Here is a 24,940-nt window from a genome sequence, read left to right as displayed (position 1 = left end):
CTACCCTCTCTCTCTCTCACTTATGTCTCTCTACCCTCTCTCTCTCTCACTTATGTCTCTCTACCCTCTCTCTCTCTCACTTATGTCTCTCTACCCTCTCTATCTCACCACCCCTTCCATCCCCCCGCCATCTCTATATTCCCCTCACTTCCAATCTCCATCTCTCTCATTTAGTCTCCATCACTCTACCTTTCTCTCTATACCTCTCTGGATCCCTCCCTCTCTCTCTTTCCCTTCCTTCTGGCTCACCGTGATTCAGGAGTGAGATCTCTGAGCTCAGCTAAACCTGCTGGTGTGTGTTGTTGTCTGGGTTTATAACCTGCCGAGACTCGCTCAGGGTAAGTTGACTCCACGTTGTACCCTCTTGTAGGAGGGTATTTCTGGACAGGCTTGTGAGACGTCCCACACGCTGTCTCTGGCGCGGGGTTCTGCGTGTGTCTGGAACGTGCTCTGAAGAGGTGTGTTAGGGTAGAACCAAAGAGGAACAAGACCCAGAACAGAGACAGAAGCAGTATGCCCTTCAGCAAGAGAACTGGGTCAGACATTTTCGTTGATGCTGTGAGCGAAGCCAAATCAAGAACATGGAACCGCGTTCCTGGTGGACTCCCACAGAAAACCTCTGGTTCAGACCCACAGGAAGATGAGTGTGTTAGCTTGTACTTGCCCCTTACGAGGAAATATGGCTTCATTATTCTATAGCTTGTGTCTGTCATGGCCTGTCATTATCTGCTTCTGCGACAGTTGTGTTCTGCTGAGGCCAGCTCTCTCTCTCCCTCTCCCTCTCTCTCTCTCTCTCTCTCTCTCTCTCTCTCTCTCTCTTCTCTCTCTCTCTCTCTCTCTCTCTCTCTCTCTCTCTCTCTCTCTCTCTAAGCTGTTAACTCTAATGAAGCGTCTCCTCTGTCTATCTTCCCTGCCATTCAGTGTGTCATTCTGAATGATGAGGGGCTGGGGACAGGGCGGTGGGGGGGGGGGAGTGTGGGGGGAGGAGGGGGTCAGGGGGAGGAGGAGGGGGTGGGAAAAAGGTCATTTGTAAATGCTACCAGCCGTAACGACCAGAATGGTGAGGTATTCATCGAACACGGACTGCTCGCTCTCTATCTTCCGGTCTCCCTCTCTCTCTCTGTGCGGTGTATACAGGTGTGTTGGCCTGGTGTGGGGTGTGTACAGATCTGTTGGTCTTGTGTGGGGAGGTATGTCGGCCTGGTGTGGGGTATACAGGTTTGTTGGCCTGGTGTGGGGTATACAGGTTTGTTGGCCTGATGTTGGGTATATAGGTTTGTTGGCCTGGTGTTGGGTATGTACAGGTGTGTTGGCCTGGTGTTGGGTATGTACAGGTGTGTTGGCCTGGGGTTGGGAGGTATGTTGGCCTGGTGTGGGGTGTGTGTTGGCCTGGTGTTGGGTATGTACAGGTTTGTTGGCCTGGTGTTGGGTATGTACAGGTGTGTTGGCCTGGTGTTGGGTATGTACAGGTGTGTTGGCCTGGTGTTGGGTATGTACAGGTGTGTTGGCCTGGGGTTGGGAGGTATGTTGGCCTGGTGTGGGGTGTGTGTTGGCCTGGTGTGGGGTGTGTGTTGGCCTGGTGTGGGGTGTGTGTTGGCCTGGTGTGGGGCGTGTGTTGGCCTGGTGTGGGGTGTGTGTTGGCCTGGTGTTGGGTATATAGGCCACCGCTTGGCATCCTGCTCCAAAGGGATGTGGAGGCAGAGCCTGCTGCAGTGACTCTCATCACATATAGGTTACTGCAGCTCACAGGGCCCGCCGCATACAGCAAGTGTGTTTACTGCAAAATCATGCTGCAGTTTAGACACGGCTGACACTGAGCTAGCCCGTGAGGCTCTTGGTGTGCAGATGTGCAGCTGTTGCCGCGTGAATCCGATGTGTAAGAGTTTTGTCTTTACTTAGTGAAGACATACTGTATCATGTTGCGTTATTAGAGACGGGATACATTCATTGGGAGCCGCTGTGAAAGGAGTACACTGTGTTTTCACGGTTGTTGGACGCACGAACAACATAACATGAGAAATAGTATTACAGCACGGGAGGGTACATGACTTGACATGAATGAGTGAGCGCAGCTTTGTGCAGCAGAGCGCGCGTTTACAAAAGCAATGTCGCGCGCAGAGGAATAGAGCTAATGCAGTTGATGTCCAGATTATTGACTGAAGCCCTGCGGACATAACCGCGCGCACTGCCGTCACACACCGATTGGTAATTAACTGATGTACCCTACCTGTACCGGTGACGTAGGGGGCTCCGGTGCCGCGGGGTGTTGGGGAAGAGGAGGGGTGCTGGTGGTGAGGGGGGGACCAGCGACAGAGGCGGGTCGGAGCTGAGCGGGGTCTCGCGCCTCAGCTGAGGATCTTTGATTCAGTGGCAGAGCTCGAGACACCCCATTGCCGGACACCGCCAACGGGTGAGTGCGGCATTGGTCTCGCTGCTTCTTTGTACAGCGCTGCCTGCCTTTTTCAAAGTTTTGCGTTTAATTATTAAACAAGGTTTATTACAATTTTCTTTTTTGATGTAGCCTATATGTAGAGAGAGGTTGCGATTTTGCAGGTGAATTCTGTCTTCTGTGACTTTGCGTTTCTGGGAAATTCTGGCACACCTTATTTTACTTGCAAAGCGACTTTAATCTGATATCTTTATTACAGAAGTCTTACAGACTGAATATTTATTTATCTAACAGTGTGTAACTCCGTTCGAAGCATTTTCGCCGAGCTCGTGGGTTGCCATCCCAAGGTTCTGAAACGGTGTGCGCGAGCGTTCACCGGCTCTTTTTATGAGTGTTTCTCAATGATGCTCATTCATAAGTCCGCTGTGAGCAGCCGGCGGACAGCCGCGCAGTACGGGTTCATACATTCTCGTTTAAATTCAGAGGCATGTCGGTTGATCATTTCCATAGATGTCTTAGCCTTAGCCTTGGTCTTATACCTACTGAAAAAATGCTTTTTATTTTTGTATTCTTTATTCCCGCTGTCAAACTATGCAGTTAGTAACTTAATCTTTTCTCTCATATTTCTCCTCTATAGGAATACAGTTAGAGTTCAGATGAATAGGAACTAATGCGTAGAAGAGGAGGAGAAGTTTCATAGAATTCAAAGGCTACTACAATATCCCCTTCGGGGATCAATACAGATCCATCTATCCATCTAGTCTATCTGGCCTATTGTTGAATTGATGACCAGCCGGCGGGTTTTCACTCTCTCCGTTCTTCAACCAAACGACACTTTCTGTACCCCAAGATATCATATGACAACAATCAATCTAAAGCCAGCGGAAGATCCGAGGCAATGTGTGACACGCTCCTCCGGTTGCAATTGATTGGTGCAAGAGGCGCCTGTTATTCCACCGGAGCATGACACCGTTAACTGCAGACAGCCGGAGAGGGGCATCTGACATGAACTCCCGCGGACTGGTGCAACACTTGGCGAGGGATTCGACTCTTTAAAGCGGCGGCGGGGCTCTCATCCTACTCGGTTGTGAAGACAATTTAAGAAAGTGGGGGGGCAAACGATCATAGCAGAAAAGACGCGCCACCTCAAACCATGGGGATACAACATCTTTTACTGCTTCTGATTTACTTGGATCCACTGCACGTGCTGTCCCAGATTGCCAACAAGAAAAACAAAAACGTTCCCAAACGGCCTCAGAAGATGCGCGAGGCAAACAGTACAGCATTCCCGATAACGCTGGTGCCAAGAAGGATCACACAGGTCCAGGCACCCCTGCTCGGAGTCCACGAGACGTGCCTGGGCTACTACGACGTTAGCGGACAGTACGATAAAGAGTTCGCGTGCAACAACACCGATCACCGGTACTGCTGTGGAAGTTGTTTCCTTCGCTTTTGCTGCGCGGATAAAGTGAAACGTTTAGAGCAGAAAACATGTACGAATTACAACACCCCAGACTGGATAAAAACTCAGCCGCCGTCCCCAGCACCAACAGGTGACACCTATGACCCAGACCTAGACCAGACTAACACGACCGTGTACATCACGTGCGGCGTGATCGCGTTCATCATATTCCTCGGGATTTCAGCTAAAGTTGCCTATGATAAAGCCACCAAACCGCCGCAAGAAATGAACGTCCATAGGTGAGTCTGAGACCACAAGTTTGATTTCTCAGCTTGTTTATACATGCCTGTGTATATGTGGGAATGTGTGTGTGTGCGTGACTAAGCATGTGTCTGTGTGTCTGTGTCAGCACACGTACCTGTGTGTGCATGTGTGTGTGTGTGTGTATTCACATCACGTTGTGGATCACGCGAACACAATAGTGATGGTGTTCGACAGCACCCTAATTTTGGTAACATTAGCCATGATACATTCACAGGTGGTTTGTGAAACAGTATGGATGAAGAGAACACTCTGAACCCACCCTTAAACACCTCCCCTCTGTCTAACGGACCTCAGCTCTATTGAACCTCACAAATATCCTCTCCTCTGTCCAGCTAACCTCCCCTCTATCTCCCAAACCTCCCAGATACCCTGTCCTTTATCTAACAAAGATCCTCAATACCCTCTCCTCTATCCTCCAAACCTCCATGGCCATCTGCACTCCACTACTGAGTGATGGTCACAATCACCTCTCTTTCCAAACCACAGATCTGTACTTCAAACCCCAGTCCTTAAACCCATCCAGTCCACCCAGATGAATCTAGTGATGTCTGCCTGGTGGAGATCCAGCCCAGCTCACCATTAGACCAAATGTACATCCAGAGAGGTCAGAGGGTGACCCCAGGCCTAGTCAGGCTGGGCCTGCTTACAAGAGTTTTCACCCAGACCCAGTAGGCATGAGTATACAGTCCTAATGGTCCAATGTTCTAAGTATGTTAATAGTCCAAAGATTAAGGTTTAATGAGAAGAAATCCGCCCAGGTTCAATCTCCCGTTTGTAACACAGACCATGGTGTGCGTAGCGGCTCACACACAGTGGATCAGAAACAAACTCATCATGTCGGGTTGATGATGATTGAGTTCACCCACGACCAGGGAGAAAGTCTGTGTGGAGCAGGGGAACCAGAGCGAGAAGGTTTGTGTGGAGCAGGGGAGCCAGAGGGAGAAGGTTTGTGTGGAGCAGGGGAGCCAGAGCGAGAAGGTTTGTGTGGAGCAGGGGAGCCAGAGGGAGAAGGTTTGTGTGGAGCAGGGGAGCCAGAGGGAGAAGATTTGTGTGGAGCAGGGGAGCCAGAGGGGATTGATTAAGACCCATGCAGGAGGACATTGTTGATTGTCAGGATGGAGCCCTGTGGCTGTATTCCCTGCTGTTTTTAGAATGTCAAGGCAATGTTCTCCCTCTGCACCCTGCCTGTTTACTGGGTGTCAGATGCAATGCAGCCAAATCATCTAGATTTCCTACCTGGTTGTTTCGTGTTTCTGGGTGTAGTTTAAAATGTCCTGTTCCTTTACACTGACTTAACGAAATAAGATGTACTTCTGATCAGATTAGTTTTTTTGATATATTGACTATTCTTTTTGGACAAAAGCATCTTTTAAGTGAATACAAATATGAAAAATGTGTAAACTTATGAAACATAGTTGTCACTTTATTTTGTGTCAGGTTTTTGGCTTTGAGGGCGGTGTTTCGTTCAGTGTTGTCTAAAGGTACATGATGTTCATTTGGGCTGTGGGATGGGAGCTGATAGCTCTGGATACAGACTCGCTGTGGTGTGACGTACGTTTTAAAATGACCTGCTTCACTGCACTGTCTACTGGAACTCTGTTTCCTGAAGGGCTGTGAACACTATCGGTAATGTGGAGATTTATTACTGTAGGGCTGAATAAAAAGTCATGCAAAATCAAAGTGTGAGGTAGCGTTGACCTTATCAACAACATTCGATCAAATTCGCACTGACTTAGTGGATGGTCCAGAGATGTAGCCATGGATTTGTAGTCGTGGGGATGGATAGCTCAGTGGTGAATAGTTTTCATGCAGGTCTTGAGGCCCCAGGTTCAAATCCCGCCCCATCACCCCATCATCATAGATATAAGCATCCGTTAAATTAATATTTACCGTTACAGTATATACTGTATGTTTTCGTAGTATTATGGGCTGTTCCCAGGATGCACACTGTGTGCCTGCAGAAGGATCAGTTTTTGAAGGGTAAAATCTTCACGCTGACAACTTACTGACATAGATTTTTCCATGTAGACGACAAAAGCTACTCATTATACTTTTTCCATAACCTTGATAGGGTGAAAGACAGAATATAACAGATTGAAGGCATTGAAGCGTTGTTTGTGCGGTGGGACCCCTGCCGTGTGTACAACACGGTACTCATGTTCCACGCAGCTTCTGAAATGTCTGTCTTTCATCACACCACGCACAGCAAAACCTGGGGAGCTGCAGTTTCTTTGAGAGGAGAAGGAGGGGAAGTGGAGAAGAGATGTGAAAAGGAAAGTTAACGGGAGGCGACTGGAGATTTAGCATCCTGCTAATGCTCTCCTATCTTAGCCATGGGGCATGCTTTCAACTGCAGATGCTTAACGCCAGTACTTCAGCTGTGGCAGTGTCCACGGCAACAGCATCGCCATAGCTAGAGGCAGGGACAGAGGAGAGTGCTCTCAAGCACAGAGTCATCACACAAGTCTCAGACTACCAGGTTTAGTAGCTTCCTTTATGAGATATTTATTTTGGCCCAGTTGTGTTAGTGCTGTCAGCTGGAGAAGGTTGTCGGTTAGCTGCCTCTGTGAAGCCCTGCTGACAACCATCCTCTCTAAGCTGGGCAAGAACTCTGGATTAGCCAGACACTTTGCTGGAGGTTGCTGAAAAGTCAAGCTTTCCTGTTAACGTTTTGTTTTGGCCTCCATGAAATGGTTCAAAGCTGTTTCCACTGGTGTGAGAGAGAGAGGGAGGAGAATAGGAGGAGGAGGAGAGAGAGGGGAGGGGGGTTTGAAGAAGAGAAGAGGGGGGGGAATGAGGAGGAAGAAGAGAAATGAGGAGGTGGAATGCGGAGATGTTGGCCTATGTTTGTTACTGCTTCCGTGACCTTCACACAGGAGATCACAGAGATGTGGGGTGAAAGCTGAAGCCTGTGATTGGAGTGGTCGGTATTGATCACCCTCTACTGAGCAAACCTGGAGGCAATATAAGATGGATCTGTGGCCAGAGAGAGAGAGAGAGAGAGAGAGAGAGAAAGAGAGAGAGAGGGAGAGAGAGAGAGAGAGAGAGAGAGAGAGGGAGAGGGAGAGGGAGAGAGGGAGAGAGGGAAAAAGAGAGAGAGAAAGAGAAAGAGAAAGAGAGAGAGAGAGAGAGAGAGAGAGAGAGAGAGAGAGAGAGAGAGAGAGAGAGAGAGAGAGAGAGAGAGAGAGAGAGAGAGAGAGAGAGAGAAAGCTTTTTCTATGGGTTAGAACATTGAGTATAGCAAATGAGAGGTCGTGTACCGAACAATTGCTTCTCATAATGAATCCAATTCTTTTTAGCGGTTTGGAATCTGCCTCAGTAGTTTACAATCTATGCTTCAAAGTCAGTTTTCCAAAACATAAAAAGATGAATTAAATCTAATTTACACAAAACATATTTTACGCGTCTGAACTTCAAAGATTTTTCATTTAAATGTTTTGGTCACCAAACCCCATTTTAGGAAGCCGCTTGCCTGTATGTCTCTCTCCGCACGATGGAGCTTGCCTGTGTGTCTCTCTCCGCACGGTGGAACTGGCCGTCCTTTCACTGCCGAGCACGGCTCTACAGGCAACTGGGGCGACATAAAATCAGGTCGCCTCTCCTCTGTCTGCGAAACAGATCTGCTTAAAGTGCTCATCCTGAAAGAGAACGACTATTAATACAAAACTCCCAAAGTCACAGAGAGTTGGGGGAAAAGTGGCCTGTGGTTGCTTTAGGTTGACATTGACACAGTTAAGGATCCTTTGAGGAACCAAGAAGGCAAACAGCCTCAGGAAGTCACATCGATGATCCCAGGGCTGAGAAAGGAGGGGCGTCGTCGTCGTAGGCAGACATTGTGTTAACGCATCGGAGGTGGTTCGAAACCTCACTGTCTCGTGTTCATCCTTACTCAAGGCTTCAACATCTGAATATGAGCCTCCGATACAGAGAAAGAGAGGGGTGAGAGAGAGAAAGAGAGGGGAGAGAGAGAGAAAGAGAGGGGAGAAAGAAAGAAAAAAGGAGAAAAACATTAAGAGTGAAAGAGAAGAGGTGAAAGGGAAGAGGAGAGAGTGAGAGAGTGCAAGCCAGAGAGATGGGGAGGTAAGAAGAGAGAGAGAGAAAGAGAGAAAAATAAGGAAGCAAGGAGGAAATGCTTGTTTAATCCCCAAGTTAGAGATCTGCTTGACCCAATGGTAGCTTGTTCCATCCATTTAAAGTTTAGTTCTGCAAGGTTGGAGAGCAGATTGATAAATGGGTTTGGTTTTGTGAGAGCCTGAAGGAGAGAACCCATCTGTAACCTGCATACCTCGCTGTTAAACCCTACTGCCCCTTCATTACCCTGGGTGTTCACCCCCACTACCCCATCACTACTCTGGGTAATCACCCCCACTCCCCCCCTGTCTACTCTGGCTAATCACCCACACTCCACCCTGTCTACCCTGCGTGTTAAACCCCCCACTACCCCATCACTACTCTGGGTAATCACCCACACTCCACCCTGTCTACCCTGCGTGTTAAACCCCCCACTACCCCATCACTACTCTGGGTAATCACCCACACTCCCCCCTGTCTACCCTGCGTGTTAAACCCCCCACTACCCCATCACTACTCTGGGTAATCACCCACACTCCCCCCTGTCTACTCTGGGTAATCACCCACACTCCCCCCTGTCTACCCTGCGTGTTAAACCCCCCAATACCTTTCCATGTCTGATTCTGTTTACCCACATACTCACTGTCAACTCTAACATGCGTAAGTATGTGTGCGCTCATATTTTCTCACAAACGTTTCCGTTCAGAGCCCTGGCGGACATTTTGAGGCAGCAAGGATCGGTTCCCGTATCCAAGTATGAAAATGAGAACATGGAGGCGATCGATGGTTCCCCCAAGGAGAACACTCCTGTCAGAACTTCTAAGAACCACTACACTCCTGTTCACACCAAGGCGTCCAACCACGGTGAGTCCGCCTTGCTTTCCAATCAAACAATCAAAAGAAATGTAAAATCAGCAGAGGAGAAAAAAATCATTAAGTCTCTCTCTCTCTCTCTCTCTCTCTCTCTCTCTCTCTCTCTCTCTCCCTCTCTCTCGTCCTCTCACTCTCTGTCTGTCTCCCTCTCTTCCTCTTTGCCTCTCACAGTCTCTCTTTTTCTCCTTCTCTTCATCCCCCTTTCTCTCAGTTCAAACGTTACGTCAGGATCTTATGTGTGACTGACTTCTGTTTCAAGTCTTGCGCTGCAGCGTGTTTTGCTGACAGATGAATCAAAGTATCTCAACATTACGAGACTGATCCTTCAACATGAGAGGGCTCATGCGAAGAAGCTTTGACCAGTACAGTATCAGAATCTCTTAGAACTCTTTGTTGTCAAGTAGGACACCACTGCAGCCCTACAGCCTGGGTGCGTGCAGGTACCCTCTGACACGCCAGCACTGAAATAGAGAGGGGTCACGATCCATGACCCGTTTGGTCCTGAGCTTTCCTTAAGAGAGGAAGGAGATGGATCAAATTAGACTGGCCTCGACAGCCACCTCCCTCGCCCCCCATTGAGATATCCCATAATCCTCTCCGACGCGGCTTAGGAGCGCGTTCCGCGCGGAGGAGCCGGATTTTGTCCGCGGATGATTCTATGGCGTCTGCGTTGAGTCGCTCTCCTGCCTCCAGAGCCCCCGGAGCCCCCGGAGCCCCCTGGAGCAGCCAGGGAGCTGTGTGGCCTACTCTGCTGTCCCAGATTCACTCACGTTATGTTTCAGTCCCGAGTCAAAGTCCACTGACGCTCTCACTCGCTTTTTCTGCCCCTCTTTCAATCTCTTCCTTTCGATTTTTCCATCATCGATGAACTTAAGTGTGTCCTCTTAGTTGGTGGTATCACGAGAAAGTCATTTTAGGTGTGTTCATCTGTCTCTGTCTGGCTGGGGTTGAGGCTGGGGCTAGGGTTGAGGCTGGGGATAGGGTTCAGGCTGGGGTAGAGGCTGAATGAAGAAAATGTACTGGTGTTGTGTCTGGGGCTGGACTGGGTCTGAGGGCTGAGAATGAGGATGGAGAAGAGATGTGTAGGATCGTCTCTCTCCCCCCCGACCTCCCCTGTGGTGTGGGGGCTGAGCTGTCAACACCTGCCATGTCGACAATCTGCCAACGTTGGACCTAGTCGCTAAGTGGACATCAGCGTCCTACGACGAATCACGCAGAGTTCCTGACCTCCTGTGTTAAACCAGCCCCTCCTTCGTGAAACGAATATTCTATTTTTAAACACTTTTAGCTATAGAGATAACAATGAGCTAAATCCAAAAGGTTTCATAAGTCTGTGAAGTAGGCGTTTCATATCAGCGACAGTATCTCTAAGTACCTGATTCTAAGCCTCAGGTACCCAGCTGCCCTCAGACCAAGTTATGACTTCTCATCTGTATTCTACACTCATATCCAGATTATATTACGCCCATAGCGACCTACAAACTTCTTGGATTAGAGGTTTTTGTAACCTTAGCAACCTAAAGACTTCCTGGGTTGGGGTTATCAGTCACCGTAGCGACCTAAAGACTTTCTGGATCGGTGGAGATGATCCAGATTATGTGGCGGGTTGTAGGTTGGATTCCTAAAGCCATATAGGCACTGCTGGATATGATATGACGTGTCGTATCATAACGTATATGTGTTGCAGTATTTCATCTGAGAACATAAAATAATTGGCACAGTGTTTCTGTGTAACAGAGTTGGTTCGATGACCACACGTGTCTCTACAGCAGCAGGTGGTGCCGGTGCACCAGACAGCAGCTCCAGGCTTTAGCTTAGCGATGGCATGCATCTTCATGAAGGAGTCCTGCCATGGTCACGCTCTCTCCGACGAGCTTAACACAGCACATGACGAGCATGCATCCCTTTCATCCTGCAAAGAAAATTGGACACGGCCGTCTTCTTAATTCCTAATTCCTACCAGTCGTGAGGTATTTACTTGTGCCTCTGCGTCCCAGAGTCCCACAGCAACCGAGGTGGACCCAGGCCTTCAGTAATCAGTTTCCCCAGCTCCTCAGGGCACTAAGACAACAAACAAACACATAAATAAATCAGCAAGCAAACAAGGACCGTGCCACCGCCCAGCCTCCCAGGTGCTCCGCATCTACTCTGCTAATCTGGTCCGAGGTCTGATTTCTGGCACTGAGCTCTGAGCGACACGGTTGACTTTGAAGAGACTCTTGTGAGAGAGGAAGGGGTGGAGGGGGAGAATGGGGAGGAGAGGGACGAGGAGGAGGAAGGAGAGGACTGGAGGAGGGATAGGAGAATGGGGAGGAGGGGAGAAGGGGAGGGAAGAATGGGGAGGAGTGGGGATTGAATTCATTGCCAGGTAATGCAGTCTGGGACCAAGAGCGAGTAAGTGTGCACGTGTGTGTGCACATGTGCGACCACACGAGAGAAGAAAAGAAAAAGAAAGAGAGGAACAAAGAGATCTCTCAGTTCAGGATGATAGGTACAGTAGCCATCCTATCTGTGCCATAGTCCTTGATCCTGATGATTGACAGGACAAGTGCAGCATGTCAGCATGCTGCCACCTCCAGCTGGGAACATCCACACAGCCCGGATGTGAGGGTTACACACACACACATGCGTGTGCGAGTACACACACATACTGACGTGGGTGCACACAAACATACATGCACACACACACACACACACCACCACAAAGCACTTCCAAACATATTACCTAGTTAAGTGTTTGGTATATTTGACACTGGGCTAAAACTGTGACACACACACACACACTCGTGTGTGTGTCTACCACATGTGTGTGTATCTCGTTTGCAGAAGCCTGGTGAAGGGGTTAACAGAGCTTGTTTGCTCAGCTTGAACTATAAGCTCCTTTCTTATCATTATTACTTTCACCTGCCTATCCTCTCCAAAAGAAAAGCTCTCCTTTAATCTGTCCTGGATGGATCCTACAGAACGAGTGATTGGCGATGGCACTGTGTCCTTTGGAGGAAGCCCTGGTTTCACATCTGAAGCAGTATCAATGTGTCGCCATGGACACGGACAGGAAGAGTACAGGAAGAGGAAGTCTACCTCCTGTCCTTGATCTTCCTCACGGCCTCTCTGGGCCAAGGAGCTGCTCCGCCAAGACACTCCAGCGGCCAATTACAGTTTGAATGTTTTCCTCACAAAGAAAGGAAAGGGCAAGGACGTCTGACCTCAAAGAGCACCCGTGTGTTTGGTGTGGGAACAGGAGAGCGAGGGAGAGAGCGAGGGAGAGAGCGAGGGAGAGAGCGAGGAAGAGAGCGAGGGAGAGAGCGAGGGAGAGAGGGAGGGAGAGAGCGAGGGAGAGAGCGAGGGAGAGAGCGAGGGAGAGAGGGAGGGAGAGAGCGAGGGAGAGAACGAGGGAGAGAGCGAGGGAGAGAGCGAGGGAGAGAGCGAGGGAGAGAGCGAGGGAGAGAGCGAGGGAGAGAGGGAGGGAGAGAGGGAGGGAGAGAGCGAGGGAGAGAGCGAGGGAGAGAGCGAGGGAGAGAACGAGGGAGAGAGGGAGGGAGAGAGGGAGGGAGAGAGCGAGGGAGAGAGCGAGGGAGAGAGGGAGGGAGAGAGGGAGGGAGAGAACAAGGGAGAGAACGAGGGAGAGAACGAGGGAGAGAGCGAGGGAGAGAGCGAGGGAGAAAGCGAGAGAGAGAGCGAGGGAGAGAGCGAGGGAGAGAGCGAGGGGGAGAGCGAGGGAGAGAGCGAGGGGGAGAGAGGGCTGGCAGCTCAGGGAATGTGTCTGACCTTTGAGGAGAGATGATGATCCGTGGTGAACACCAGACACAGGCATCAATTCTTAATGTGGCCTTTCACTGCCCTGACCTCGCCTGGCCTCTGAGGCCCGTCGTGCTGCCTCCCTGGCAGGATGTGGCCGGGGGTGAGGTTGGGATTGAGGCTGGGGTTAAGGCTGGGGCTAGGGTTGGGGCTGGGGCCAGGGCTGGGTCTAGGGCTAGGGTTGGGGTTGGGGCTGGGGTTGGGGTTGGGGCTGGGGCTGGGGTTGGGGCTGGGGCTGTGGCGACGGTTTGAAGGGGGGACTGGAATGAGGTTTCCTAATAACGATGGATCTTAACTGTTACCAAGGTTTTCTACGAACAAAATAACGAACCGTCGTTAATTTCTAACATGCGTTTCCCGAAAATGCTTGTGATGAGTAATCTATGAGCATTTTCAAGAACCTCTTTAGTTACGATGGCTTCGGGAAACGGCCTGTAAACTTAAGGTCCATCGTACGATGGATTCTACGATCAACTTCGATGCTTTGGGGAAACGTACCCCAGGTCTGTACTGCCTGGGCTCGGGTGGCTGTAACCAGCTGAAGCGACTTCTCTTGACATATTGAAGTGCAGCTATTGTGTGTGTGGTTGAAAGAGAAAGAGTAAAATGAATGAGAAAAATACGGATTTGAGAGAGACGGAGAGGGAAATAATTAGGGACAGCAGGTGAGAAAGAAGAGATGGAACGGGGATGAGAGAGAGAGAGGGAGAGAGGGAGAGAGGGAGAGAGAGAGAGAGAGAGAGAGAGAGAGAGAGAGAGAGAGAGAGACATGGAGAGGGAGAGAGACGGGGAGAGAGAGAGATAGAGAGAGGCGGACAGAGAGTTAAGGAGACAGAGACAGAGAGGAACTGACTGTGAGGTCTTAGTGACCAGTCTGAGGTGACCTGTGTGTCCTCTGTGCAGGGCACTACGCCAAGGAGAACTTCCGCGGAGGCCAGGACATGCACAACTTCATCTCCTCAGGCTTCGTCACGCTGGGACGAGGCCACCTCAAAGGTACCTTCAGATTAGAAATAAGTAATACTGCTCTGGTCTGCATGATCTTTTACATGATATTAATTTGACATCCATTTTGCAGTCTGCCAGCATGGTCTAGTCTTTGCAAACATTTCAAAATGAACCCAAAACATTTCCAACTATTCCCACAATTCCCACTTGATGAAATGAACTGATGACTGATTGTGTTGAAGGAGAGGTATTAATTTATCGAGCAGGTGTATATAGTCTATAGTAACGATGATTTACAGATGATCAACAAACTAAATACACAGTTGATGGTATGTTCAGCATCTATACCTCGACTATATATATGATGATTTATCAGTTCACCTGCTTCCTGAATGAAGACTAACTAGTACAATTACAACACTGACAATCAGCCATCAGATTCATAGATTTTTGTCGCAAGGTTTTGCATGGTACAACTGGAAAATTACGGATTGGTTTGGACACCGTTTACAAGAAAAGTTTTTTTTGTTCTTTTTTTTGTATTGGACATAGATGTATATATATATTGCATATAATAATGGTATGGTCTAACTGTGACTAGCCTGTAGCCTTAAAGTAAACTAGATCTCTCCAGCTCTAACGAGGTCACCAAGAAGGTATTCAACAGCTCTCTGTGGTCCGCTTGTCCCATAAAACCCAGCTATGGTGTCCCTACTAGGACACACTCCGCCCCCTGCACCAACACATAAAAACAAGCTGTTCCCACTAACTGAAGGAAACTTAACAGTATAGAACCACATGTTGGGAGATGTCATATAAATACACCATTCTATATGACCTACCGCACATTCTAGAACCTTAAGCTGATGCCCTATGAACTGTATATTCTAGAACATACAGCATGTACTGTGTATTCTAGAACCTACAGTTCCACCGTGTACACATTATTACCTGTACTATAAATCCTAAAAACCTGTAAAGGTGTGGTCCCTTTGTCATTTAAACGAGCCTGCAGTGATCCCTCGCCACACACACCTGCCCTCCTCTCTCCCGAGACATCAACAACATCATCCTCAACCCCTCCCCCTTCCCTGGACTCCCCCCTTGGTCCCTGCCCGAAGGTGGGACACATAGAGCAGAGCTAGAGACACCAAGATCCACAGCTTCTTACCTCTCTAGGTAATGGATTCATTTAGCCGATTATTTTCATCCAAAGCAGAATACAAGGAAGGATTTTAATGTGCATTCTAACTCCCTAGCCCTGAGCTTTATCCATTCCAGAATACCCCAGAGTCCTAGAAGTTACAGAACATGGACAATTCTCTGGACATGTTCGAGTCAATCCCAAGACCTCTTTAACACAGCAGGCTGCATATTTAAATGTGTGAGTTTCTAGAACGGCTGACTGGCATCTCCGTTGTGCTGGAAGCAGGAGGAACGGAACAATGGCTCGGTTGCGAAAGAGCGTATGAAACTCCTCCGTCGCTTTCCTCCATTGTCTGACGACACACTGTGCCGTTCCTCATTAGGAGGTTTGACTCAGCCCGTTTCACAATGGGCGTCACGAGTGGCTCTATTAAAACGCCTCGTCATCGCAGCTCTACTGTTCTGTCGCCGCTCTTTCTCTAAACGCGCCGCCGGGACGCGTTGGTCCGGGAACGTGTCTCAAAGAACAACGGAACACAATAGAACACAATAGAACTCCGCGGAGAACGTTCTGAGCGTGACAAGGATTGCATCTTGTCTCTGATTGCTGAAAAATCATATCAGAATGCGCCATGATTGTAATTATAGAAACTGACAAGCACAAGAACCATAGTATGATATAAGTTTGGTGTTGTGTTTTGAGTATGCATTACTGTACTCCCGCTAAATAAATTGACTGAAATAATCAGGGTTCACTAAGGTTTAGAGCTTTTGGTGGTCATCAAAAGTCCTGAATACAAACACTACACGTATTAATGAATGTGTGCGTTCTTTTGAGATGGCAGTGACCAAGTGTGTGTGTGTGTGTGTGTGTGTGTGTGTGTGTGTGTGTGTGTGTGTGTGTGTGTGTCTACAGCACAGCACTCAGTGGACGACCTTGGACAGATGTCCTGGCAAGGAGACCCAGACATCCCTCTCTCCTACAGTACGTACCCCACACTGCCCTCTCTCCTACAGTACGTACCCCACACTGCCCTCTCTCCTACAGTACGTACCCCACACTGCCCTCTCTCCTACAGTACGTACCCCACACTGCCCTCTCTCCTACAGTACGTACCCCACACTGCCCTCTCTCCTACGGTACGTACCCCACACTGCCCTCTCTCCTACAGTACGTACCCCACACTGCCCTCTCTCCTACAGTACGTACCCCACACCCCTCTCTCCTACGGTACCTCCCCCACACCCCTCTCTCCTACGGTACCTCCCCCACACCCCTCTCTCCTACGGTACCTCCCCCACACCCCTCTTTCCTACGGTACCTCCCCCACACCCCTCTCTCCTACGGTACCTCCCCCACACCCCTCTCTCCTACAGTACGTACCACACCCCTCTCTCCTACAGTACGTACCCCACACTGCCCTCTCTCCTACGGTACCTCCCCCACACCCCTCTCTCCTACAGTACCTACCACACCCCTCTCTCCTACGGTACCTCCCCCACACCCCTATCTCCTACGGTACCTCCCCCACACCCCTCTCTCCTACGGTACCTCCCCCACACCCCTCTCTCCTACAGTACGTACCCCACACTGCCCTCTCTCCTACGATACCTCCCCCACACCCCTCTCTCCTACAGTACGTACCCCACATCCCTCTCTCCTACAGTACGTACCCAACACTGCCCTCTCTCCTACAGTACGTACCCCACACTGCCCTCTCTCCTACAGTACGTACCCCACACTGCCCTCTCTCCTACAGTACGTACCCCACACTGCCCTCTCTCCTACAGTACGTACCCCACACCCCTCTCTCCTACAGTACGTACCCCACACTGCCCTCTCTCCTACGGTACGTACCCCACACTGCCCTCTCTCCTACAGTACGTACCCCACACCCCTCTCTCCTACGGTACCTCCCCCACACCCCTCTCTCCTACGGTACCTCCCCCACACCCCTCTCTCCTACGGTACCTCCCCCACACCCCTCTTTCCTACGGTACCTCCCCCACACCCCTCTCTCCTACGGTACCTCCCCCACACCCCTCTCTCCTACAGTACGTACCACACCCCTCTCTCCTACAGTACGTACCTCACACTGCCCTCTCTCCTACGGTACCTCCCCCACACCCCTCTCTCCTACAGTACCTACCACACCCCTCTCTCCTACGGTACCTCCCCCACACCCCTATCTCCTACGGTACCTCCCCCACACCCCTCTCTCCTACGGTACCTCCCCCACACCCCTCTCTCCTACAGTACGTACCCCACACTGCCCTCTCTCCTACGGTACCTCCCCCACACCCCTCTCTCCTACGGTACCTCCCCCACACCCCTCTTTCCTACGGTACCTCCCCCACACCCCTCTCTCCTACGGTACCTCCCCCACACCCCTCTCTCCTACGGTACCTCCCCCACACCCCTCTCTCCTACGGTACCTCCCCCACACCCCTCTCTCCTACGGTACCTCCCCCACACCCCTCTTTCCTACGGTACCTCCCCCACACCCCTCTCTCCTACGGTACCTCCCCCACACCCCTCTCTCCTACAGTACGTACCACACCCCTCTCTCCTACAGTACGTACCCCACACTGCCCTCTCTCCTACGGTACCTCCCCCACACCCCTCTCTCCTACAGTAACTCCCCCACACCCCTCTCTCCTACAGTACCTCCCCCACACCCCTCTCTCCTACAGTATACCCTATTATCTCCTTTCTACCTTTCTCTTCCCTTCCTCTTCTCTTGCATGTCCTCGTTCTGCCCCTTCTTACGATTTTCAACTTTTGAAATTATGTTTTTTTTCTTTGTTATCAGTCCGACTTCTTCCCTTGTCTCTAGTGAGAGCAGAGTTGTTCCTCTGGTCTAGTTTCTGGGCCTGTTTTGCAGTAAGTGCTGTGTATCAAATGTGTTCTTCTCAGGAGACCTGACCCCAAACAGGGACAAGTTCTCTGCTCGCCTCAGATAAGATACCTCTCTCTCACAACGCATCCACACACGCACACTCACATACACGCCCTCACACACACACTCACACAAACCAACACACACAAACACACAGGTACACCAGCACCATGGGGTGATAATCTATGCTGCGCTGTTGCTCACATGGAACCAGAAAAACCCACCACTTTCTTCTCCCTATCAGCTGGAGAGACAACAGACAGGACTGAGTGGCTGGGCCAGTCACAGCCACAGCACGGGGGCTGAAGTGTGTGTGTGTGTGTGCAGGAGTGTGTGTGTGTGTGTGTGCGTGCGTGTGTTTGCGTGTGCACCAGTGTATGTGTCTGTGTGTGTGCGTGTGCACGAGTGTATGTGTGTTTGAGTGACGGAACAGACGGCGTTTGCTATTCCTCAACACCATGTTTGCCATCTCCAGGTTACTGCGAGAGACACATTACTGCCAGTGAGACAGGCTAAGCTCTCCCATCAGCCCCGCTCCTCTGATGCTCCTCTGATGCTCCGGTTCAGGAGAAGGACTCTGGCTTGCTGATCAGTTCGCCTCTCAGGCCTCCTTTATTCATTTTTCACTTGACAGTAGGTAATTGTTGTCATAGCGATGATTTGCCCCGGTGGCAAAATGTGTCAACTGGGATTGGAACTGGTGAAGCTGTAGGTGGCTCTTAAGTGGCTCGCTCCAGCTGTCTGATGGCAGGAGCCGTCACTTTAAAGCAGAGAGGGCTGTCGACCTCAATCACACTTCCCAGAGTTAACAGCTGGTTGTCAGACGGCTTTCTCTCTCTTTCTTTCTTTCTCTTTCTCTTTCTCTCTCTTTCTCTCTGTCTCTCTCTCTCACTCTCTTTTATTGTTGTCAGTACCTGCAAATTGATATTGATGTATCCTTTCAATCCAACGACAGAACCAGCTGTCCATCATCCCTACAGGACATATTTATTACAGCACTACGCTGTACTCTCTACACAGTACTACACAGTAATCTCTCCACAGTACTCACTACACAGTACTACACATGACTGCCTACTGTTCAGTACTACAATACCAGCAGTGTCTAGAGTCTGCTGAGCTGGTGATCTGCGTACGGCAGGGATTTCTTCACGCACAATGTTTATCCGGGGAAAATGAACTGTGCTGAACAAACAATATCTGAGCAGTGGAGTTACATGGTTGGTTTTAATTGAACAGTGTTTCCTGTGTGTGGGCGGTGTGTTGGGAGAGAGGGGGATGCTCGTCCAAAGAGCTGTGGAGATTTGAACGCGTGTCTGGGGTAACAGGCAGCTTAACAGGGCCCCTGGCAACACTGTTATTAATATTCATACAGACATGGCCGAGCATGAACATATGCTGCTACACACACGCGTAAACACACACTCAGACACATGCACACATACCGGATATACACAACTCTAACACTCACTCACACACAAATATTTATACACACACACCCTCACACACACATACACACACACTCACACCAACACACACATGCACAGAAGCAGCAGATATAGTGTTTGTTTCGTGGCCCAAAGAAGGGTTCCAGGAGAGCTTCACACACACACACACATCCATCCATTCATGATACACACACACATCCATCCATTCATGATACACACACACACATCCATCCATTCATGATACACACACACACATCCATTCATGATACACACACACATCCATCCATTCATGATACACACACACACATCCATCCATTCATGATACACACACACATCCATTCATGTCCCACACAGCTGACTAAGACAGCAGGGGAAATATTGCTTGCTGCTTCACAGGAAGGATGGAGGGATGAAGAAAAACGAAGAGAGAGAAATGGAGGGGAGAAGGGAGAGGGCATATTATGGGATGACAGAATGAATGTTTTTTAACACACAAACAAACACTAACTAGCCTTTGGGTGTGTGTAGAAGTCAAGCTGTGTTTGTGGTGATCAGATTAGAGTTGCGTGTCGAGGCCCTCAGCTAATCTGTCCTCAGATCACTTCAGCTGATTAGCGTCTTGATAAAGGCCTAATTACTGATTATCTGATCCTATCTGAAGGTATCTGATCCCGTCTCAGAGCATGCCTGAGGCTCTGGAGTCGAATGTGTGTCAAGTCTTGTAGGGGACTGTTGTTATTGTCACCTCCATCCTTCTCCTGCTCTCCTCCTATTCCTCCTCTTCCTCCTCTCCTCCTCCTCCTATTCCTCATCCTTTTCTTCCCGCTCCGTCTTCTTAATTCTTCTCCCTCTTTTCTCCATCCTTCTCTCCCTCCACCTCCTTTTCCTCTCCTCTTTTGCCTCAGTCTCCTCCCTGTGTCCTCTGAAGCCGGATAAATCTTTGTGAGCAAACATTTTCTCTCCTCAAATTACTCTCTCTCTCTCCTCTGCGATCCCTAATGTGTACCCTCACTGATTATTTTTTAGTCCTCCCCTCCTCCTCCTCCTCTCCTCCTCCTCCTCCTCTTCTTCCTCCTCCTCTTCCTCTCCCTCCTCTTCCTCATCCTCATCCTCCTCCTCCTCCTCTTCTTCCTCCTCCTCCTCCTCTTCTTCCTCTCCCTCTTCCTCCTCTTCCTCATCCTCATCCTCCTCCTCTTCTTCCTCCTCCTCCTCCTCCTGCTCTTCTCCCCGCTCCTCTCCCCTCTCTTGTTCCTCTCCTCTCTCTTCAAGTGACCTTGGTTCCTAGGGACACTGTCACTGCAGTGCTGCCTCCTCTCACTACCATGGTCCCCATAGGCTGTGTAGGTGTGTGTGCGTGTATTGGGGCCTGTGTGTGTGTGTGTGTGTGTGCATGGCTGTGAGTGTGAGTGTGCCTGGGTGTGGTGAGTGCGTGTTAGAGAGGACACATCCACTGTATCCTTGAAGTGTGCCACCGAGGGATGTCGACGTAGCAGAGCAGGTCCTAAAGGTCTTCGTCACGCCAGTCAAATACGTGTGTGTGTGTGTGTGCAGCTCCTCCCACCAAGGAGAAAAACAGCAGCTTGTGAGAGAACAGAGTCTCAGTTGTGATTGGTGGAGAGGCCTCAGTTCTGATTGGTGGAGAGGCCTCAGTTCTGATTGGTGGAGAGGCCTCAGTTCTGATTGGTGGAGAGGCCTCTCAGTGTGATTTTGGTCTTCTGTGAGTCTGAAACTCTCAGCTTCTGGCTAGAGCAAGCATCCTGGAGAGGAGAGTTGAGTGTTGTGTTTTGATATTTTGAGTCAGTTTTGGAGGTGATATTAACAGTCTGGCCAAGACGCATGCAGATAATGCAATATTGACCAGAATGGTCAATACTGACCATTGCATGTAAGCAACTGAAAATAAACTTGTAAAAGCCAAGTCTGACCAGCTGTTCATGTGTCCGGGCAACATGTTAAGAGATTGTGATTATATTATATTGGCTGGCTCGCCGTTGTAGAAAGATATCTCTCTCTTTCACTCTCTACCTTCCTTTTCTGTCTCTCTCTTTCTCCCTTCCTCTCTCTCACACTCTCTCTCACACTCTTATGCACTCTCATTTTCTTTCACATACCAAACTCGATTTAACTGGTTTAGTGGTGAAGAAAAATGCCCCAAACAATCGTGTTGCCAAAGCATTTAGCATTTTTCCTATCTTTCACACCACACACACACACACACACACAACACACACTCTCCATCACTATGATCCACACTCATGCATTATGCACAGCTGAGAGGGTGATGGTGTTTTTCTGTGAGTGTAGATGTTTTGATGCTCTGTGGATGGGTCTGGAGAAAACAGACATGCTTTTAGTGCATTGCTAACTTCTCCTGAAAAGCCGTTATCTCAAATTGGAAATAGGATTCTCTATCCTCTTTCTCTCGCGCTTCATCGTTTCTCTCTCCACCCATCTCTCTCAATCTCTCCATCTCATTTTCCCTTTCTCAGTCTCTTTCCCTTTCTCTCACTTTTTCTCCCTCTCGTTCTCTCTCGCTCTTTTTTTCTCTTTCCAAAGGAAAACACTTGGTTTGGTCCATGAATCTCATGAGCACTGTATCACTGTAACTGATTGAGCCTGTGTAGTCCACAGGATCTTTAAATACAGGTAGAGGCATGCATTAAAAGTGCAGCTGCAATCACTCTGGAAGTAATCAAAAGCAATGACGAAGAGGTTGTTTTAATAATCCATTCAGATTGTATGTATAGCACCACCACTCACTGGTGCGTGTCCTTTTATTAATGAATGAATGAAACTGCCTCTCTCAAAGCTTCTCCTCTGCATACTAAATTTCATTAGTACGAATTGTAAATTATTCATGAGACTAGCTTTGAAGATTGGATTGTATGAAACTGAATTTGCGATATAAATATCAATAAGAAAACATAGGTTAGATAGGGGGCACCATGAATGTATACAAAACTAGGTGTTGTGTTAGCTGGCACTACAGCTACTTTCAAATATCAGGGCTTCAGTTGGGGGGAGATTCTTTTATGGTTTTAACATAAATCTCTTAGTCTCTCTCCCTCTCTCTTTCTTCCTTTGTCTCCCTTTATAGTATATGTCCGTCTCTGTCTCTGGGTTTTGTTTGTTGGGGATGTGAAGTGACATCACACAGTGGATCGTTAGCCAATAGGAGAGCTCCTTCACTCCAATCCATTGTTCTATTCTGTTCAGTAAAATGCAGGATAGTTTGTGAAGTCTCTCCCACACACATCCGTTAACCCAGCCTACACACAGACTCATGCATTTATACACTCACCTACACACACACTCATACGAGGGAGGGAGGTTGAGGGAGGGGGACATGAGGACAAAAGGCAGCCCCAGGCGTCCTCATGTCTCTGCGTCTCACTGTCCGACTACAGGCCAGCAGGACTGTGGAAGCCGCCAACTGTGAAATTAATTGAACTTGTGATCCAAAGGATAAGAATCAGTATCTGGCCTAAAGACATGTATGTGTGTGTGTGTGTACTATGTCTGTCTGTCTGTGTGTGTGTGAGATATGTTCCTTCGAGGCCTGCTCCACCTCCTCTCCTCCTCTCCTCTTCTCCTCTCCTCCTCTCCTCCTCTCCTCCTCTCCTCCTCTCCTCCCTCTCCTCCTCTCCTCCTCCCCTCCTCTCCTCCTCTCCTCTCCTCTCCTCCTCTCCTCCTCCTCTCCTCTCCTCTCCTCTCCTCCTCTCCTCCCCTCCTCTCCTCTCCTCTCCTCTCCTCTCCTCCTCTCCTCTCCTCCTCTCCTCTCCTCTCCTCTCCTCCTCTCCTCCTCTCCTCCTCTCCTTTCCTCCTCTCCTCCTCCTCTCCTCCTCTCCTCCTCTCCTCCTCTCCTGGGGTGTAAACCAGGCTGGTTCTCTTTCTCCATCCACCCCTTGTCAGTCCAGTCTGTGTGAATGCTACTGGTGCCACAAGTCAGCTACTAGGCCACACACACACATCACAGCCTGTTTCCTACATGGATCACATCTTCATTAGCTCTGTAGCAAGGGGCCGTGCCTGAGCTCTCCCAGTCAGAGATGAGGGACGCACTGCTCCCCCTCTCACACTGATCCCACTGACCGTGTGTGTGCGTCTGTATGTGTGAGTGTGTACAATGCCTATATGTGTGTGTGTCTGCTGGCTCTCTCTGTGCAAGAATACGATAGGGCTCTGGGTATCAATGACGGTAAAACCTGTCTCTGGTCTCCCTGATCACTGATAGGACACATGCAGCTGCCTGATCACTGATAGGACACATGCAGCTGCCTGATCACTGTTAGGACACATGCAGCTGCCTGATCACTGTTAGGACACATGCAGCTGCCTGATCACTTATAGGACACATGCAGCTGCCTGATCACTGTTAGGACACATGCAGCTGCCTGATCACTGTTAGGACACATGCAGCTGCCTGATCACTTATAGGACACATGCAGCTGCTGCAGTTCAGTGTGGCGGGAGGACGCTCTCATTGGGTAACCAGGGGAGACGCAGACAGAAGGTTGAGGTCGAGGGCATACTCTACGGGACGCCCAAGAAAGGAGGAAAGAGAGAGAGATTAGAAGAGCATTTGATAGGCATCTGCATAAATGAAGTATGAGGCTATAGGTTTGTAGTATAGGTGTGACCAGTATCTAAGTGTATGTAGCAGAGGCGGTTAGAAACGAAGGTTCAGACCCTGAGTCTCAGTCTGGGTAATGGGGAGTAATGGATATACTCCAGACAAAAGAACTCTGTGACCTTCTAGAATCTTCTGAAGGATTGTCAGGAAGGAAAGTACGAGGAGAAGAGGTGGATGACAAGAGAGGGAGAAGAGGAGAGGGAGAGAAAGAGGGAGGAGAAAGAGAGAAATGAGAAGGGAGGGAAGAGGACAGAGAACAGAAGAGGGAGGAGAAGAGAGAAGTCTCTTCATCAGATCATCTGTCAGGAGGAAACTTCACCTCCAGGAATGACTCACGAAAGCTTTAATTATTGATGCGCTTCCAGAATACTCCACATAATAGTATTATGTTCATGTCTCGTAGCTGTGGCAATAGAATATCATCTCTCTATCATCTTTACACTTTCCTTCAGAGAGTCAGCCAGAAGGAAGCTCAAGCTGATAAACAGCCGAGGACAGATGAGATGTGAAGACCTCAAAGAACACAGTCTCAATCTGAGGCTCTCTCGACCTGAGGTAAAGGAATGAGGTCCTCAGAATGTAGAACATGGAATCACTACTCAAACATAGAACATTGAATGCACAACAGAGAGTCTTGATTAGAACGAACAACATAGTCTTAATTTGAGGGAAAAACATGTTAATTAGGATGTAGAAGAGTCCTGATTAGAGAACAGAGTCTGTGTGATAGGTCCATCACAGGGCCCAGAAGAATGAAATGGAGGAAGGAAGTTTATGAAACTCTCTCTCTCTCTCTCTCTCTCTCTCTCTCTCTCTCTCTGTCTCTCTCTCTCTCTCTCTCTCTCTCTCTCTCTCTGTCTCTCTGTCTCTCTCTCTCTCTCTCTCTCTCGCTCTGTCTCTCGCTCTTTCTCTCTCTCTCTCTCTCTCTGTCTCTCTCTCTGTCTCTCTCTCTCTCTCTCTCTCTGTCTCTCTCTCTCTCTCTCTCTCTGTGTTTCTCTATCTCTCTCT

General features: G+C 49.3%; 1 protein-coding gene across 1 annotated transcript in view; it reads left to right on the top strand.

Annotated features, from left to right (window-relative positions):
* The first annotated feature begins 2,340 nt into the window (after nucleotides 1-2,340).
* The window catches only part of LOC124479427 (protein shisa-6), a 39,840-nt gene continuing 17,240 nt past the window's right edge, over nucleotides 2,341-24,940 (top strand). The window contains exons 1-5 of the mRNA XM_047038173.1: nucleotides 2,341-2,410; nucleotides 3,027-4,090; nucleotides 8,893-9,050; nucleotides 13,761-13,853; nucleotides 15,868-15,936. Coding sequence (XP_046894129.1) covers nucleotides 3,543-4,090; nucleotides 8,893-9,050; nucleotides 13,761-13,853; nucleotides 15,868-15,936 — 868 coding nt within the window. The 5' untranslated portion in view covers nucleotides 2,341-2,410; nucleotides 3,027-3,542. The remainder of the gene's footprint in view (nucleotides 2,411-3,026; nucleotides 4,091-8,892; nucleotides 9,051-13,760; nucleotides 13,854-15,867; nucleotides 15,937-24,940) is intronic.

This window comes from Hypomesus transpacificus, chromosome 17 (genome assembly GCF_021917145.1).
Source record: "Hypomesus transpacificus isolate Combined female chromosome 17, fHypTra1, whole genome shotgun sequence".
Taxonomy (NCBI): Eukaryota; Metazoa; Chordata; class Actinopteri; order Osmeriformes; family Osmeridae; genus Hypomesus; species Hypomesus transpacificus.
Note: the sequence above shows the minus strand (reverse complement) of the source record. Positions and strands in the feature narration are given on the sequence as shown.